At 48.7% G+C, this 17625-nt stretch overlaps 2 protein-coding genes across 4 annotated transcripts in view; both read left to right on the forward strand.

The window, feature by feature from the left end:
* FAM117A (family with sequence similarity 117 member A) overlaps positions 1-5359 on the forward strand; it is a 44652-nt gene extending 39293 nt beyond the window's left edge. The window contains exons 7-8 of the mRNA XM_059908828.1: positions 774-924; positions 4112-5359. Of these exons, the coding sequence (XP_059764811.1) occupies positions 774-924; positions 4112-4412 (452 nt within the window). The 3' untranslated portion in view covers positions 4413-5359. The remainder of the gene's footprint in view (positions 1-773; positions 925-4111) is intronic.
* A 2332-nt stretch (positions 5360-7691) lies between these two features.
* On the forward strand, positions 7692-14134 carry SLC35B1 (solute carrier family 35 member B1). Of its 3 annotated transcripts, none has more exons than XM_059907251.1 (9): positions 7692-7971; positions 8652-8755; positions 9359-9468; positions 9761-9791; positions 10383-10540; positions 11881-12007; positions 12755-12861; positions 13029-13182; positions 13890-14134. In XM_059907251.1, exons 1-9 carry the CDS (start codon positions 7769-7771, stop codon positions 13940-13942), a joined length of 1047 nt encoding a protein of 348 aa, XP_059763234.1. In that variant the 5' UTR covers positions 7692-7768; the 3' UTR covers positions 13943-14134. The 3 variants fall into 3 exon arrangements, with proteins under 3 accessions (XP_059763234.1, XP_059763233.1, XP_059763235.1); XM_059907250.1 differs by having other exon boundaries at positions 7696-7971; positions 9338-9468; XM_059907252.1 differs by lacking the exon at positions 7692-7971 and adding an exon at positions 8446-8552 and having other exon boundaries at positions 9338-9468.
* Positions 14135-17625: the final 3491 nt, after the last annotated feature.

Here is a 17625-nt window from a genome sequence, read left to right on the forward strand (position 1 = left end):
GGTAAACAGAGCATACAAAATAAAGAATAAATGTGAGATAAATACAGATAAAGTCAATATTTGCAACCTAGGCAAAGTACATTTGCTGTGTGGAAAGTGAGAGGAATCTTATCCCACAAGTTGGGTTGAGTAAAGATTGCTTGTCTGAGTCAGTACAAGAGCTCTTCCTGGAAGAAGGGATAGATTTTCAAGACCATGGAAAGGAAGAAGCTGTGGTATGCTGGCAGGCAGGGCGGTGCAGTCTTGGAAGAAGGCAGAGATAGAGATGTTAGGATTCCTTCAAGTCTGAGACATGGAGTTCCAGTCGCAGTCTGCCTCCGGGGAATATGGAATTGGTATTAGACCCAACTTTTCCCTCAGTTCAACTGTAATTTTTTATCTTGTATAACAAGGTCTGTATTTTTTTTTTCCCTTACAATTCTGGTTTTATTTTCTTTTTTTTTAAATTTTATTTTATTTATCATCATTATTTTATTGGGCCTCTTTTTATGGTATCTAATTTTTTTTATTGGAGTATAATTGCTTTACAATGTTGTGTTAGTTTCTGCTGTACAGCAAAGTGAATCAGCCACACATATACAAGGTTTGTTTTCTTGTAAGGCTGCCTCAAAGATGTTTTAAGGTAGAGTGTAGACAAACAACCTGGATTAACATAACCACTGCCACCCACCATACCATATCTCCCAGTCCTGCCCCTTTACACCAAGGCCTGAGTCCGGGAAAGCGGAGACCTTCCTTTAGCACCATGGGACTCAGCCTTACTCTGTTTGCAGCTTCCCCTCCAGGCCACCCAGCCTTCCTTGAAGAGGGCAGCCCATCTCCAGTCCTTGCCTTTGCCGCCTCCCCTCGACCCAATCACAGCTACGTCTTCAAACGGGAACCCCCGGAAGGCTGTGAGAGAGTGCGAGTGTTTGAAGAGGCCACGTGAGTACCTCAGCGGGTCGGTGGGGGTCAGGATGTGCGAGGGAGGAATAGGGATGCGGGCTGAGCCCTGTGGCATCCCACCTGATAGGCCTCTCTTTAGTCTGACTCCCTCTTGTCCTGGAGACATTGTCAGCTGTAGATGATCAGTATTGCAGTCTTTCCATGACCAAACTTGTTGACATTACCTCCTCTGAGCACCTAAGTCTTTGCTTATCATGATCTCCATAGAAACCTGCTCTCTGCCCACATGCCAGCCACAAGCGCAGCAGGAGCTGGAAAGGAAAAAGATCTGAAACCTAAATCCTTTGTTTCTTCTATTTTTTTCCATCCCCGGGGAAGGTGTGAGATTTTGCTAGACCATAATCAGAGAGAGAACATACTAGTAATTCTCTTCAGGCAGAGCTTAGAAGCGCCTCATGCCCACCGGTGTGGCAGGGGGAGCCTAAAAAGCTTTCTGATTGCTTCTGAGTCAAATCTTCACCCTGCAGCTGCAGTGGTTCAAGTGTCATGAACTCCCAGACAGAAATTTCCAGTCCTTGCAAGTAAGGACTATGGAATATTCCCAAACCAGACTGGACAATTCAGAAGTCATTCGTAAGTTGATTTTTTTACTACAGTTCCCTCCCATTAGCAGAGAGAATCAAGAGCCAAAACTTTCCAAATGCCCCACAGTCCCCCTTAGCAGGAGCTAAGAAGAGAGTTCATCATATTCCCACTGCCACTGTAATATTCATCAGGGCCGATTCACATTGGAAGCTGTGGATTCGATGGCAGTGAGGAAGTTTAGTTATGGTGTGTGAGTGGAGATTTAGCTAGGACAGGGTGTGGGGCCTTGATGGCTCCATCTGTATATCAGATAAGGGAGAGGACAACCCATGGTAGTAGCAGGAGGTACATATATGACCCAGAGTGGGAATTATGGAGAAAACCAGGGGCACTGAGGGTTTGCTCCCATCATCACTGTTGCCTGGCATCTCTCCAAGAACCCTCGATCCTCTGGGGTCATGTGGGGGGAAGAGGCCAGATCTCGTAGCTTAAGCAGACTCTGGGCTCTTGTACCCTTCCCCAGTCCACAGTATAGTTGAGTAATTACAACCTGGAATTGGTTGTGGCAATTAGGCTGTTGCTTGTCTTTATTCTTTTGTAGGCTCATAAGGCCAGAAGAGGTTTAAAGTCATCTCATCCAGCTTCCTGCCCCTATGTTAACCCTTTGAGAGAGGTAGTGATCCATCAGTTACTTTCTTAGATATCCTGGGATAGAAATTCTCAGCTCATTGGTGTCTCTTCATTGTATGAACTTTCCTACTGGGAAGTTCTTGTGTTTAGTGGTTCCTCTGCCACATTTTCCTCTTCCTGGCTGTCCATCGTGTAAGATTCCCAGGGAGGGAATCAAGCCGTTCAGGGTCACGCTGGTTGCCCTCACGTCCTTCGAGTGTTACTTGGTCTCCCCTGGGTCACCCTCCTCATGCATGCATGCGCACACTGAGAGCATTCCCTCTCCTGCCCATCCCCCACCTCTTCCTAAAGTGGGATTCTTTTTTTTTTTTTTTTTTTAATGAGGAGTCTTTTTTTTTTTTTTAATTGATTGATTGATTGATTGCTATGTTGGGTCTTCGTTTCTGTGCTAGGGCTTTCTCTAGTTGCGGCAAGCGGGGGCCACTCTTCATCACGGTGCGCGGGCCTCTCACTATCGTGGCTTCTCTTGTTGCGGAGCACAGGCTCCAGACGCGCAGGCTCAGTAGTTGTGGCTCACGGGCCTAGTTACTCCGCGGCATGTGGGATCTTCCCAGACCAGGGCTCGAACCCGTGTCCCCTGCATTAGCAGGCAGATTCTCAACCACTGCGCCACCAGGGAAGCCCCTAAAGTGGGATTCTTTTAAGCCCTTCTCAGTCAGTGGGCACCTTGCCGCTGCGGAGTCCTCTGGGACCCCAGGCTTCCAAACACACCCTGCACACGGGCCTTCGCTTCCCTCTACCTCTCCTCCCATCTCTCACGCTGGGCCAACATCTGCCCTCCTCTGCGTGCCTCGCTCTTCTTCCTGCATTTGGAATGATTAGAATTCTACAATTAAAATAGTAATCAATTTGTCAAGCTGTACACTAAGTGCATTCTTCTGTATGTATACATTACACTTCAAGAAAAAGTTAGGCGATGGGAAGCATTGGTGCAGAGCTTGACTATCTTCCCACACTTTTGTCTTCTTGCCCAGAATCCTCATAACCAGCACCTTCTCAGGGCTCTTCACCCTTGAAGCATGGCCAGACATTCTTCTTCCTTTTTTATCATAAGGATTCCTTGCTCTAGAACTCTCTGACCTGAGCTCTTTTAATCCTTTCATTTCCCCTACATTATCAGAAGGGTAGGGATTCTTTCCCCGTTAGAGGTGAGGCAGGTTAGGCCAAGAGCACATGGTGAATCAGAACCTAGATCTCCTGATAAGGTCTAGCTGCTGTCCTTTCCTCCCAGCAAGGGTTTTGAAAATCACACCTTTCAAATCTGCTCAAGAATTAGATTCTTGAGGTCAGTAGATTTCAATGGGGGATACTTTTCCCCCCAGGGGACATCTGGCAATGGTTGTCGCAACTTGGGGTGGGGCGCTACTGGCGTGTGGTGGGTAGGGGCCAGGGATGCTGCTAAACATCCTACGGTGCACACGCTAGCCCCCACAACCAAGAATGACCCAGCCCCAAATGCCAGTAGTGCTGAGGCTGAGAAGCCCTGCTTTAGGCTATAAAAAGTCACTCTGCTTGGATCTCTGCTTTCAGGCAAGTGGTCTGCCCCTAAAACACTGTTCACTGATGAAACCTCTCAAATTAAAAGATCTCTCGGTCTCCTCTTCTAGAATCACACTGTGAGGAAGTTCTCCTTCCCGTCTAGCTTTAATCCCTCCTGTTGGGATTAAAGTAGATTTCTAAATCTGCTTTAGATTAGATCTAAATCTAAAGTAAAATCTAAAGTAGATTTCCTGTTGTTTAGCCATATTTCTAAAACATGGAGAGCTGAGGGGCCTACTGAGCACTGGTTGTTGCTCAGTAGCCTGTCGTTTTTTTGGTCAAGTTACCAACATGTTTGAACAGAGACCTAGCTCCCTTGCTCCCCTGACGCTGTGACACCTCTCATCCCTTCTCACTGGCTGTTTGTGTGCATGCACACACGTATGTCTGTGTTTCTCTCTCCGTCCTCCAGGTCCCCAGGTCCTGACCTGGCCTTCCTGACTTCCTGTCCTGACAAGAACAAAGTCCATTTCAACCCGACCGGCTCGGCCTTCTGCCCCGTCAGCTTGATGAAGCCCCTCTTCCCCAGCATGGGCTTCATCTTCCGTAACTGCCCCTCAAGCCCGGGGTCCCCCCTTCCCCCAGCCAGCCCCAGGCCACCGCCTCGGAAGGATCCAGAGGCCCCCAAGGCCTCCTCGCTGCCATTCGAGCCTTGGCAGCGCCCCCCACCGTCAGAAGAGCCCGTGCTTTTCCAGAGCTCCCTGGTGGTCTGAGGGCCCCACCCCCACTTCACCATGGAGACCAGTGCCTTGGTGGCAGGCCCCTCCCGAGCTCCCCTGAGATGGGGGATGAAGGAGCCCTTCCCTCCTGGCCTTTGAGCACTTTCATTTATTGTGTCAAAGCCCTGGGTCCTCTTTCCGATGGACCCCTGCCCCTTCGAATGTGAGGGGACCTGCCTTCTCCACTAGCAGCTGGGCAGCTCACAAGTCACACCCGTGTTCTTGTCACCTCTCTCACTTGGTGGAAAACTCACCCAGAAGGTCTTGGGTCCCCCACACCTGGGTGTGAGTCCAAAGGACTGTGTACGGGGCCCTTGTCTTTATCATGGAGCAAGCTGGCCATGATTAAAGGAGAGGGGACACCACAGATTTCCTTACCTCTCCTCCCCAGACACAGACGAGGAGACCCGAATAGATTCCCCCATCCTCTCAGTCCCATCCCCATACCTCCCTCTCATTGGAGGAGCTGACCAAAGCAGCCCGAAAGGGCCATAACACTTGACCAATCCAGCTGCTGGCAGAGGGGGAACCAAGCGTTTTCCTAAGTGGCATTTTCATCTCGCTTTCACCCTAAGATTGTCTTAAGCAGCAGCCCAGCCTGCCCAGCCCCAGGTGGGTAGTAGGGGAGAGGGAGAGCTGGCATTCCTCCGGGTGGCAAGTGGTGACTCTCCACCCTCCACCTGCCCCAGGACTGGGTTGGATTAGAAAAATGCCTATTTTTCTTGTATCGATGTAGAAACTCTATTTTCTCCCAAAGACACTATTTTTGCAGCTGTTTGAAGTTTGTATATTTTCCATACTGCAGAGCTTACACAAAATCGAAGAAGAATGTTAATGTTCAAGTTTTATTATCCTGTGTTTAGAAGTTGTGTTTTTTTGTTTGTTTTTTGTTTTTTGCAGATCTTGGTGTTAATAGACCAAATAAATAAGTATTCCCAGCAGCTTGAGGTTCTGTTAAATATTTTTGGGGGGAGGGAACGGGATGGAGATTGAGGGTATCATATTAATCACTTCATCCTTGTCTTTAAGAGCAGCCTTTACTTAACACATAATGTTGGGTGGATGGATCCAGAGTCTGTGTCCTCAGGACAGCAGGCTTGCATTCTCTACTTGGACATAGAAACAGTGGGGCCAGGGAGAGTCTGTCCAGAATGAAGAGTGTGGTGGAGGTGGGGTGAAGGAGTCAGAGGGGAAGTCATCCTTTCTTGGGTGAGTCTGGAAAAATACCCTAAGGGAGAGCGGATTTTAGCAGGGACATAAGGGTGACCAAGGGGAGACAGTTTGACATTGTGGGTGCTCCTTGCACCAGCAAGGAAAACAAGATGAGGGAATGGCATTCAGATCGAATCTCTGGGCACAGTTTTGGGGAAGCTTTAGCTCCTTGTGGGTGTTCTTTTCACATCAGTGAGTACCCACAACACAGAGGGTAGAAGAAACTGTTCCTCAGCTTTATAGTGCCCCCCCTGTAAGAGCTCTTAGGCTTTTGGGGAAAATGAGAATAACCATCTGAACATTCTGATAGTGCTTTGCAATTTACAAAGCATTTTCACAAAAGACACATTACCCCCACTGTATGGGTAAAAAGTTGACTACTCCAAGGGCAGTCATAATAACTACAGTTATATCTATCTATCTCATAAAACCTCAAAACAAACTCTTAAGCCAGGCTATCCCAACAACCATGTATTGGCTAGGTAAGCATCAGATACACTGTAAAATGCTTTACATAAAATGTCATTGAAATATCACAAACCATCTGATGTGATAAATCCCACTGTACTAATGAGGGAAGGACAAAAAAAAAAATTGATAAACTTTGCCCCCAAAACACAGGTACAAAGCGGGGAAGCTAGGACTGGGAACCAGATCTTTTGAATCCAATGCCTGTGCTTCTAACCACAGTACTCTACCGCTTGTTATTATATTTCCATTAATTTCTGATGAGGAAACTTGACTCAGAGGTCAAGTGAATTGTTTGAAGTCCCAGCTGGTAAAGAGGTAGAGCTGGGACTGGAACCCCAGCTCCGTGCCCTGGAATCGTCGGCTAACACAGTAAAGTAAGCCACTGGGCAAGAGAGCAAATGCGTGGGGGTCCCCCTCCCCAACTTATATAAAGGACACAGGGGGTTGCAGACAGACCCTATCTTCTACTTCTTACCCCTCCCCTGAAAGATGTTTGGCCTACCCCCAAAGTCTTAGTGAGTCAGGCCCGGAGGGATGGGTGTGGTGCTGCCCCGAGTTTCCTTCCTTTGCCTGAGGCTGTGCCAAAGGAGCAGGCTGCTAGAAGGGGAGAAGGAGCCTCTACCCAAAGAGCAACCCAGAGTCCAGTGATTACGGTGGGGCTTGAGGCCGGTAGTGGCAAGCCCTGGGGTCAGTCCGGCCCTAGCTCTTGGTGTTAGCAGGTGGAGGTCCGACACTGGGATGAGAGAGGGGCTCCAACAAGGAGCTCATCAATGCAGGAGGGTTTGCTCCCTTGTTGGTGAGTTGTAAGACCCTGAAGAAAATCCACTTCGGCAAGCTTCCATTTCCACCTGGAGGATGTGAGGAAATAAGATTAGAGTTGAGAAAGAGTAATGACTAATAAATACCTTAAACTTGCACAGCACACTTTACAGTTTATAAGACCGTTTCACCAACCTCAGCTCAATTGATCCTCAGAACAGTCAAGAGGCGACAAGGTGGCTATTATTAGTAATAATATAGACTAGGAAAACTGTAGCTCGGAATTTAGGTGACATGCGTAGGCTACCCTGCCTTTAAGTGACAGAACTGAAACAAGAGCCCTGCCGCCCTTGGGAGCCTAGTGATGTGCCCTAGGAGGAGGACGGCTCCCCAAAAGCCAGGCCTTGAGCAACGCTCTTCTGGTAGAGGGGTTAGAGTCGGGGACGCTGGGCAGCAGCTAGGGGGCGCTAAGGCTGCATTGCGATTTACGGGCGTTAGGACCCAGCAGAAGCCTGACAGCCGACCGGGAAAAAGACTCTCCGATTTGCCGGGCCGGCGCACTCCTCCTTCCCGCCCACCTGTCTGCCTTTGCACAGCGCAGCCAATTGGTTACCTCCACATCCTTATACGTCATCATTCCACGTCCGCCTACCTCCTAGGCCAGCCGTCGAGCTCCGGGTCTCAGTTGTCCTCGGAGGTGCCTGGTCGGAAAGTCTCGAGGGTAAGGCGTTACCATCGGGATAGCGGGCTCCCCTGGCCATCAGGGACGAGGCCAAGGCCCCAGGGTGGGTGTCCTTTCCTTGGAAGCGGGTTCAGGGTTCTGAAGAGTTTCACCTCGGCGGTTCTGAGCTGGCAGTTCTGGCGGTGGCTGCTGAGGCCCTGCTCAGCGGCGGTCGCATGCAGCTCCTATGAGGCCCCTGTCGCCGGTCGGCGATGTCCGGCTGGACTTGTCGCCGCCGCTGCTGCCGGCTGTGAGCGGGTCTCCGGTCGGGTCGTCCGGGCGTCTCATGGCCGCTAGCAGCTCCCTGGTGCCCGACCGGCTGCGCCTGCCGCTCTGCTTCCTCGGCGTCTTTGTCTGCTATTTCTACTATGGGATCCTGCAGGAAAAGATGTGAGCGGATCCCCGGGGTCGGAACGCAGACCTCCGCCCCCCTGCCCAGTCCACCTTGTCTCCCCAGCCTGTGGTCAGTTTCGCGGTCCTCCCGCCCCTGGCCCCAGTGTTCCCTTTTGCACCCCCACGCCGCCCCGCCCTCCCGGCATCCTGACCGCCTTTGCCGCTGAACCTTCCTAGGTTTCCAAAACGCGAAAGTTGGTCTCTGGATTCTCGGGAGCTGGTTATTTTTCTTCCCTTGGTTGCTGTTTTTTCCTGTTGGTTCTAAGGAGCTAGGTTTTACAGGCTTAGGTTTCCATGACCTGTGCCGGCCCCTTTTTGGAACTCCCAGATGCTTGCAGGTAGTGGATTCCTTTGCCCTCGGCCCTGCTGCTGTAGCCCAAATCCCTTCTTCTGCCCGGGGTACCTCGTTTCACCAACTAATTTTTCACGTTTCCTCTAGCACCATCCTGTACGGATATTTTTTTCCTTCGGCTACGTGATCAGCAGCCTGGAATGTCTAGTTTCTAGATCCAATAAAATCAGCTCCTGATGTCAATGAGCCCGGTGATCCTTACCAAACTCTCCCTACGTCTAGAGAGGCAAGAAAATTTCAAAGCGTTCAGTGGCTGTGGATTAGTAGATGGCACTGAGGGAAGTATACTAATTCCTCCCCTCTTTCTCATGCATTTCATTCTTAGAACAAGAGGAAAGTATGGGGAGGGAGCCAAGCAGGAGACGTTCACTTTTGCCTTAACTTTGGTCTTCATCCAGTGCGTGATCAATGCTGTGTTTGCCAAGATCTGTGAGTACTTAGATAGTAATCTGTTGTGTGTCCCCTCCCCTTTGTATCCTAGGCATTAGATCTAACTCTCAACACCCTCAGCCCCTTTAGTGCTTGCAACAGCCTCTCTGTTCGATTGATAAAACTAGTGGCTTTGGCAAAGGGTGAAACCCCATTTCCTTAGATTAAATCAACTTCTCAGTCAGAAACGTGCAGGGAATGGGTCTTCTGTGTTCCAGATCCCCATGAGAATACTTAAAGCTTTTTCTTTTGTCCTTCTGATTTTCCTTTATGTGTCAGCTTCAAGCATGTTTTGAGCATTCTCTCTTTGTTCCCTGGGGGCTAACAGCAGGGCTAACTAGTCCCTTGAACTGAATGGACACCCCACCCCTACCCCTGCCCTCCATGAGGTCTTGTGTTAGGGTTAGGTGGGATTGGAGAATTGGAGAATCTTCAGAGATTTCCCAGTCTAAGAGGACAGAAATAGTTTGTGCTGCTCATCTTATTTGACAGGCAAATTCCTTTCACGTGGCTTCGACTTGCTCAGTGGTCCATCCTAGGCCCACCAGCTTTCTCTTGTATGTTTCTTTTGTCTTCTCCCAGTGATCCAGTTTTTTGACACAGCCAGGGTGGATCGTACTCGGAGCTGGCTCTATGCTGCCTGTTCTGTCTCCTATCTGGGTGCCATGGTCTCCAGCAACTCAGCACTACAGTTTGTCAACTACCCAACTCAGGTGAAACCTTAGGGTGGAATGAGGGTTGGCTCAGAAGTTGCTTGAAAAGGATGAAAGATTCTTCCCTCTGGTCTGTGACTTAAATAAAAAGAGAGTGTGTTTGGGAAGTTAAGAGTGTGAAGAACCATAGATCTGAGGTTTAGTGGTGGTGGGCTGGCCGTGGTAGGGCTGCTTTCTGAGGCTGCAGTCTCTGGTGCAGGCCCCACACTTAACTCATCTTATCGTAGCACCTAGTACAGTACCTGGCACATCAAAGACGCTCAGAAATTATTTTTGCTGAATTTAATTTCAGGTCCTTGGTAAATCGTGCAAGCCCATCCCAGGTAAGCAGAAGAAGATGGTCGCCATCTTCCTTCCTCACTCTTCCTGCAGTGAGCTTGATCCTCCTCTGCTAGAGCTCTATTCCTCTGGGCTTTGTCATCTCACCATAGCTATCTCTAGGGTTCCCTCCATCCCTTCCTCCTGCCCATCCTTTATCACTTCCTGTGGTGTTGGGTGTTCATTAGCTGGTAATCCTCACTGTGAGCCAGAGGCTGACCTAACCTGCTTCACATAGTCAATCGTTTTGGTGTCCCATGTGTTTATGTTGTCATTAGACACCCTAAATCCCATTTGATCATCAGTTTCCTTTTCCTCAACCTGTCACTCTTCCCTACTGCCCCTCCCCTGCCCTGTTCCTTCCTGGAACTTTCACCTTTGTTCTCTACCTCTTCCCTTCCTTACACTCTTTGCTCAACCTTGTTGCTCAGTCGTCTCTGTCTAGGTGCCAGCATTGCACCCTACTTTTGTCCTCTGTCGGCTTTCCTTCTCAGACATTCTTTTTTTCCCATGAGTCTTTGGCTCCTAGGAGGAGAGTGTTGGGCTTGTCAATGCCTATGGGTGCCTGAATTTTCCACTCTGTTTCTTCCCTGTAGTCATGCTCCTTGGAGTGACCCTTTTGAAGAAGAAGTACCCAATGGCCAAGTACCTGTGTGTGTTGCTAATTGTGGCTGGAGTGGCCCTTTTCATGTACAAACCCAAGAAAGTAGTCGGGATAGAAGAACACACAGTTGGCTATGGAGAGCTGCTCCTGGTATGCAATCCTGTTGGGAAAGGAAGCCTTTTCCAGTAATCTTAACAAAGGAGTATCCCCAGCTATGCAGGCAGAAGGCCAGTTATATGTTTTGAGGGAGGTTGTGATGTTTCTTGCCCCACATTTCTGGTCTTTGTCTGTGGCTGCAAAGCCCTTGGCTCTGCTAAGGCCATAGTGGGGAGCCTAAAATATTTCACTATAGGTCAGCTCTCCTTCTGGGGAAGGGATGACTCTGAGGCCTGTGTCTAAATGCTGGTGTGAGGTTCCAGAGACCTGAGAGCAAAGAGGAAAGGAATAGTGTGTCTCTCACTGTGGCTTTCCAAGGAACGTGGAAGCCAGGGTTAAAAATAATACTACAGGGCTTCCCTGGTGGCGCAGTGGTTAAGAATCCGCCTGCCAATGCAGGAGACACGGGTTCGAGCCCTGGTCCGGGAATATCCCACATACTGCGGAGCAGCTAAGCCCGTGCGCAAACTACTGAGGCTGCGCTCTAGAGCACATGAGCCACAACTGCTGAAGCCCACGCGCCTAGTGCCCGTGCTCTGCAACAAGAGAAGCCACCGCAGTGAGAAGCCCGCACAGTGCAACAAAGAGTAGCCCCTGCTCACCGCAACTAGAGAAAGCCTGTGCGCAGCAATGAAGACCCAACGCAGCCATAAATAAATAAATAAATTAATTAATTTAAAAAATACTATAGTAGCTATTACTTACTAGGTGTTAGGCACTGTTCCAAGTGTTCTACATGTAAACTAATTAATTTTTACAACAATAACCTCATAACTTAGATAGCATTATCTCCATTTTACAGGTGAAGAAACTGAGGCAAAGAAAAGTTAAATCACTTGCCCATGGTCACATGGCTGTTAATTGGAAGAGTTAGTGGCTTACATTGCCCCGGATTCTAATCCAGGCAGTGTGACCGCAGAATCCAGTCTCTGGAGCACTATACTCCAAGCCAGGAGGCTAACGTGCTGGGACTAGATTTCCTCTCTCCAGCTTTAGTGGGAGAATGAGTGTGGCTCACCATGGGTCGTTCTAGGCCCCTGCACGCCAGACTTCACGGCATTGCGTTGGGAAGTGGTAGGCTTCCTGCCCTGCTCTGATCACACTACATCTATGTGGCTCAGATCGCCTGTCATTCTGGTGCCTGAGGGGAGGAGGGAACTCACATGGTCTCTCCCCACCCTCTGCCTGTGGATGAATGGCAGCATTTTGTTCTGAGGACTCTGTCTTAAGGCAGTGGCTTTCTGAGGGGTCTGAGAAAGGTGAGAGCTCTGTGTCCTGCGTTAGGGAGGGTCCCGGTGGCCTTCTCACTGCAGGCTGTACTCTTTCTTTCCCAGCTCTTGTCTCTCACCCTGGATGGACTGACCGGCGTTTCCCAGGACCACATGCGGGCTCACTACCAAACGGGCTCGAACCACATGATGCTGAACATCAACCTTTGGTCGACATTGCTGCTGGGAGCTGGTAAGGAGCAGTTCTGCTGTTCTTTCTACGTATCAGCAGAGGGCAGACTGCCCTCAGTCCACATAATCTCTAGCTCTGGTGCCAGCTGCTAACTTCGCCCATCGGTTCTCAGATGCCTTTATGTCCAAGCCCCTGAGAAGCCTTCTTGGAGAAACCTTCACCAGTTGGCTCTGCTTGCTACTTGTTACTGGCACAATCAGGGGTAGACCTGTGCCAGGTATCATGGGAGGACACACAGTAGTAAAATGCTGGGGTGCCCTGGGAACTCGCCCTCTTCTGAGGGAGATGAGACATTGGTATGTGGTGAATACTGAATATTGTTCAAACACGGATGATGTATTTGCTTTTAAATCAGTGCTTCCTAACTTTTTTCAAATCTGGGCACACACAGGGAGTATTTTTCATACAACACACTAGGGTTAACAGAGGAGGCTACTGATGGCTGGAATCGACCAGTGCTTGGGGCTGCCTTGAGCTAGAGATGTGTGGGTCAGTATCTTCACAGCATCTGAGGTTTGCTGCTTTCAATCACTTTGGCAGAAGTAACTCATTAACTTCCAAGTATTTCCCAGAAGAGTCTTTAGTTAGTTTCTCTAACCAGAAAAATAGGAGATGCCTGATGGGACAATACAAACTCACTCCATATGTTTTTCCATGCCCTCCTTCAGAGTGCTTTAGCAGGCCTCTGCAGGTGTGTGAATATGGGCACACAAGATGCACCGTTCATCTTTTGACGTTTCTTCCTAGGAATCCTGTTCACTGGGGAGCTCTGGGAGTTCTTGAGCTTTGCCGAAAGGTACCCTACCATCATCTATAACATCCTGCTCTTTGGCCTGACTAGTGCCCTGGGCCAGGTGAGTGCCTTGATGGAGGGTGGCTTGGATTCCCCAAAAGAGACTGGCCTGGCTGCGAGAAGAGGGGTGGCAAGATTAGCCGTGATGTCCTGTTACAGACTTTAGACCTCTTGGCAGATAGATAGCTAAGAACCAGCCTGACCTAGTCTTTCCCTGTCTTTCTCTAGAGCTTCATCTTCATGACAGTGGTATATTTTGGTCCCCTGACCTGCTCCATCATCACCACAACTCGAAAGTTCTTCACCATTTTGGCCTCTGTGATCCTCTTCGCCAACCCCATCAGCCCCATGCAGTGGGTGGGCACTGTGCTTGTGTTCTTGGGTAAGTCCCATCCAGAGAGGGCAGCTCTGGACCACACAAAGGGACAGTGACAGAGCTTTATTCTTTTCCCTTAATATTTACTTGTATATTTGTGAAATTTATTAGCTTATTTTAGAGAAAATTTTTTATAGGAGAAAAGGAAGCGTTACCTCTACTCCAGCTTTCCTAAGGAACATTTCATTTGAGTGATTTCTTTCCAGTGATTCTGCTTTCCCCAGATACTGAGCAGGGTAAAATTATTATACTTATTCCCTACTCATTTATGCTGCTGTGGGTAAGCTGAGAGACGTAGCTTAGAAGTTTAATTCTTAAATTTCTTTCAGTCTTGCTATATATATATATATATATATATTTTTTTTTTTTTTTTGGCCGCACCACACGCGGCATGCGGGATCTTAGTTCCCCAAGCAGGGATCGAACCTGTGCCCCCTGCAGTGGAAGCGCGGAGTCTTAACCTCTGGACTGCCAGGGAAGTCCCTGCTATATTTCATATATACATGTCATTACCAGTATCTTGGTGATTTTTTTTCATTTGATACCAATCTCTTTTCTCTGAGGAGCTTTTATAAAACCAATGTTTGAAAACTAGTTTTATTTAAAGTTCCAATTTTGGAGAACCAAGGCTCACCCCCACCCCGCTACCCCCAAATCATTTGTAGGCTTCATTTCTCCCCACAAAGTTAAGCCCGTGTTCTCTCTCTCTATAGGTCTTGGTCTCGATGCCAAGTTTGGGAAAGGAGCCAAGAAGACATCCCACTAGGAAGAGAGAGACTACCTCCACTCCAAGAATATTTTAAGTTATTTTCTCGAACAGTGACATCTTTTGGGAAAATGGACGCAATAGAGATAAAGGACTAGGTTTCAGTCTGGGTATTTTTTGTTGCTGTTGTTATTTTTTTTTTAAGGAAGCAAAATCACATACTCTAAAAAAAGCACTTGGATTTTAACAAGACAGAGTTGGCTGTTTCTGTTTTTGATGGCCAGGAGCACAGCCTCGCACAAGTAAAGAAAGAAAGAGAGAGGGAAGAGGCAGAGCTTGGTGCTCATGGCCCAAGCTGCTCCCTCATGGGTGTGGTTAACCTGGCTGGGTGGCCAGTTCCCCCAAGAGCTGTTGTGCTTGTGGCTTCTGTTCCCACAGGCCAAGGTCTAAATATGCCAGGACAGGTAACTGTCTGTCAGACCCAGAGAATGTAAAAATCACTTTCTCTCTTAAAGCTCTGGTGGGCAAATATTTCTTAAAAAACTACAGATATATTCTCTCCTTGAGAATCTTGTCTCGAGGTTGAGATAAAATGAGCCCAGAGCCTCAGAGTCTGCTGCGTGTTCACATTTCCCCACTGCCTCCCAAAGCTCAGCCAAAGTCCAGAGCGGAGACTCAGTGTGTATGTCATGAACAGCTTTGGAAGGTCTGATTCCCTTTCTCCACCTCCGCGTCTGTTCTTGGTCCTCTCAGTCCCCTCCTGGGAAAGCTGGATTAATCCCTCCTATTCCCCTGCCCCCTTCAGCGGCTAAAACATTGCAGTCCTCTGCCATCCTGGCTGTGCCCTGGTGTCCCCATGCCAGCTCCTGCCTGTTGAAAGGGATGCTGGTGGAAGGCACGGTGGCTGAGTCCTGGCGTAGAGCCGCCGCTGTCAAATTTTCTGTGTGGCAGTGGGAGGAGAAGGCGGAGCATGGAGCAGAGCCACCTGCCCACTGCTGCCTTCAGAGTTGGAAATCGAAATCCTCCGTGGACCAAACTTTACACATGAAAGTGCATTTCCACCAGCTGCAACTTTCACTCCATCTGTTCAGCAGCCCCAGCCCCTTGGCTCTCCAGATGGGAGCCCAGCCTCCTTCCTGCGCGGCTGCCTTCCCACCCCCCGCCCAGCCTTTCAAGACCTGCCTCACTTGCACTCGTCTCACTCTCTAGGGGCCCGAGTGTCACTGCAGCTCTGCCCCGAAAGGCCCCCTCTCATCTTGAACTCCTCCTTGAGAGAAGAGGTTTTAAATACAACTGGCTGAACTTCCTTCTTTTCTCCACCCCTTTGTTTTCTCTGTTTCTCATCCTGAAAGTTGCATCAATTAGCTCCTTCCCTACTGGACTGATAGTTCTTCCAAACTGTCTTCTGTGGATTGGTTAGGTGGTGAGACCATGTTACCAGGGCCAGGGGCCTATAAGCAGTCCTCACCTGGGCCTGTTGTTTTAACAAGAGACATTTTCCCAGCTATCAGGCCAGTCCCCTCCACCTCTACCCCCTGCCAGCCCCAACCAGGGGTCTCAGGCATGCCTCATACCAGTCACCAAGAGCAAGGAGGATTTCCAACAGCTCAGCATGGCTCTCACCTGATACTACAGCAAGCCTGTCCTATCCTTGGTGAGCCAGGAGCCCAGTTCTGGTATATTCATTCAGTCCTGTGTCTATTCATCTAACCCTTCCTTCTGCGTGACATGTCCTGTGAACACGCTGGGAGTTCAAAGTTGAGTAGGACCAGTACTTACCCTCTAGGGTGTTCACAGTCTAATAGGGAGACGGGTAGATAAATCATCGCATCTCAGAAATGCAGGGCTAACAACGAAGGAAGGTGTCTGGGCAAGGTGAGGCTTGAGCTGGAGAGAGCACGTAAAGATGAAAGGAAGTGGAAAGGCAGCTTTACTTGGCTCTACCGCCAAGTGGGAAATGGGGTTTTAAACTGCTTGACTTCTCCCCGTGCTCCTGCTTCAACTCAGTTCAAGTGAGAGCACAGGAGCAGGTGAGCGGCTCTACAGTGAGGCGTCATTTCAGCTCAACTGCAAGATATTTAAAAATGTCGTGTGAGCTGCCAGCTCGTTCGGGGTGGCGTACTCACCTACAGGATCACAGGAACTGAGAGTGCCAAGTCAGACTCGGCGTTGGTAACACTCTACTAGGTTATAATGGTACCGATAAACGTGAAATACCAGGCAAGTTCAAACAGAAGTATTGTTGATTGCTAACCCTGGGCAGCCTGATGTCTCAGGTTTCTAAGCATCAAAGGACTTTCATCTGCAGTTAATTCTCAGCGATGTGTAGAGGGGAGGGCACCAGCACACACATTTCCCCAAGCACTGTGTTTTCCTTTTGGGGTGTACTGTACTTAATGTCTATTTTGGTCAAACTATCTGGCTTACTTCCTTAGGTGTTTGTGCTCAGGTTCATGGTAGAGTGGTTTTTCCATTTCCTGTACACCTCTTAGCCTAGGGCAGGGGGAGTGACGCAAAAATGTGATTTGGGGTAAAACCATAGGGAAGGCTATTCTGCAATTAATCAATATAAGGAAGAAAAATTATATGTTGTTTTTCAAAGGACTTAAAGGGGCAGGAATTAAACATTCACTGTGGGTAATCTCTAAAGTGAGTTCTTTAGGATTGGGTGATGTGTTTTCTCACAGCCCTGTAACACCCCTGTGAAGAGGACTGAGCAGGCATCTGCACCTTTTATAAATGGAAAAACAAGTTAGGGAAGGGGGCAACTTGCAGTAGGTCCCTGGGTATGTCCCAGAGAGATTAACTAGAACTCAAGGTTCCCCGAGTTCTAGTTGCATCTTGGACCTATGCCCTTGGAGGGGGGAGAAGCCAACCTCCTCAGGAGGCCCATTGCCTCTGCCATCTGGTCCCACTTGTCGGTGGAACAGTTTGCACACTTTCTGAGTGGTGCCGGTCACTCTCCCCAGATGTCCTGGCAGAGAAATTGTCCTGGGTCTCTGCGGGATCATTCAGCCCTTCCCACTGAAAACACACCAGCTGTCTTTAGGAACAGCAATCTCGTATTTATTGAGCTCCTCCTTTCCCAAAGCTCTTTTAGTTCATGGCATTTTATCCTTAGAACACTCCTGGGGAGAGCTTAGGCCAAAAACAAGTCTCCCCATATTCGGAATAGGGAGCCCAAAGTCCACCAAGGTGCATCGGCTGAAGGTCACGCGACTCCGTGGCAGGGCAGGGCCCAGAGTGAGCCTCCGCTTAGCACATGTCAGAGGTCAGCAAGCTAAGCCTGAGCCAGTGGTTTCCAGCTGTTTGGATTTCCTGATCCAGTAGAATTTTCAAATAATTTGGGGGGCTGATATAAGTATGCTGGCTTTTTATATTTTCAAGTAAGGACTTAAAAAAAAAAAATCTAATATCATTATGGCTTACAAAAGGACACTTTAAGTCCAAAAATTTTAGGAAAGGCTATCCACCTCAGAATAAAGAATCCTTCTTCCAAAGAAATGATAGCTGGAAATCATATCACTATATAGGTAATAAGAAAAATTGATTAATTGCAGAAAATGTTCAACATAAAATGTCATCCTATGGTAATACATTGTAAGCATATCACTATGATTGTTGGCTTGAAACACCTTGGTCAATTTGGGGCTTGTATTCCATGATTCAGTCTCCTGAAGCTGAATGTCGCATAAGCATGCTGACAAAGATGGAAGCAACATGCAATGAGGTTTTACATCATT

Source organism: Balaenoptera ricei, chromosome 20 (assembly GCF_028023285.1).
Source record: "Balaenoptera ricei isolate mBalRic1 chromosome 20, mBalRic1.hap2, whole genome shotgun sequence".
Taxonomy (NCBI): Eukaryota; Metazoa; Chordata; class Mammalia; order Artiodactyla; family Balaenopteridae; genus Balaenoptera; species Balaenoptera ricei.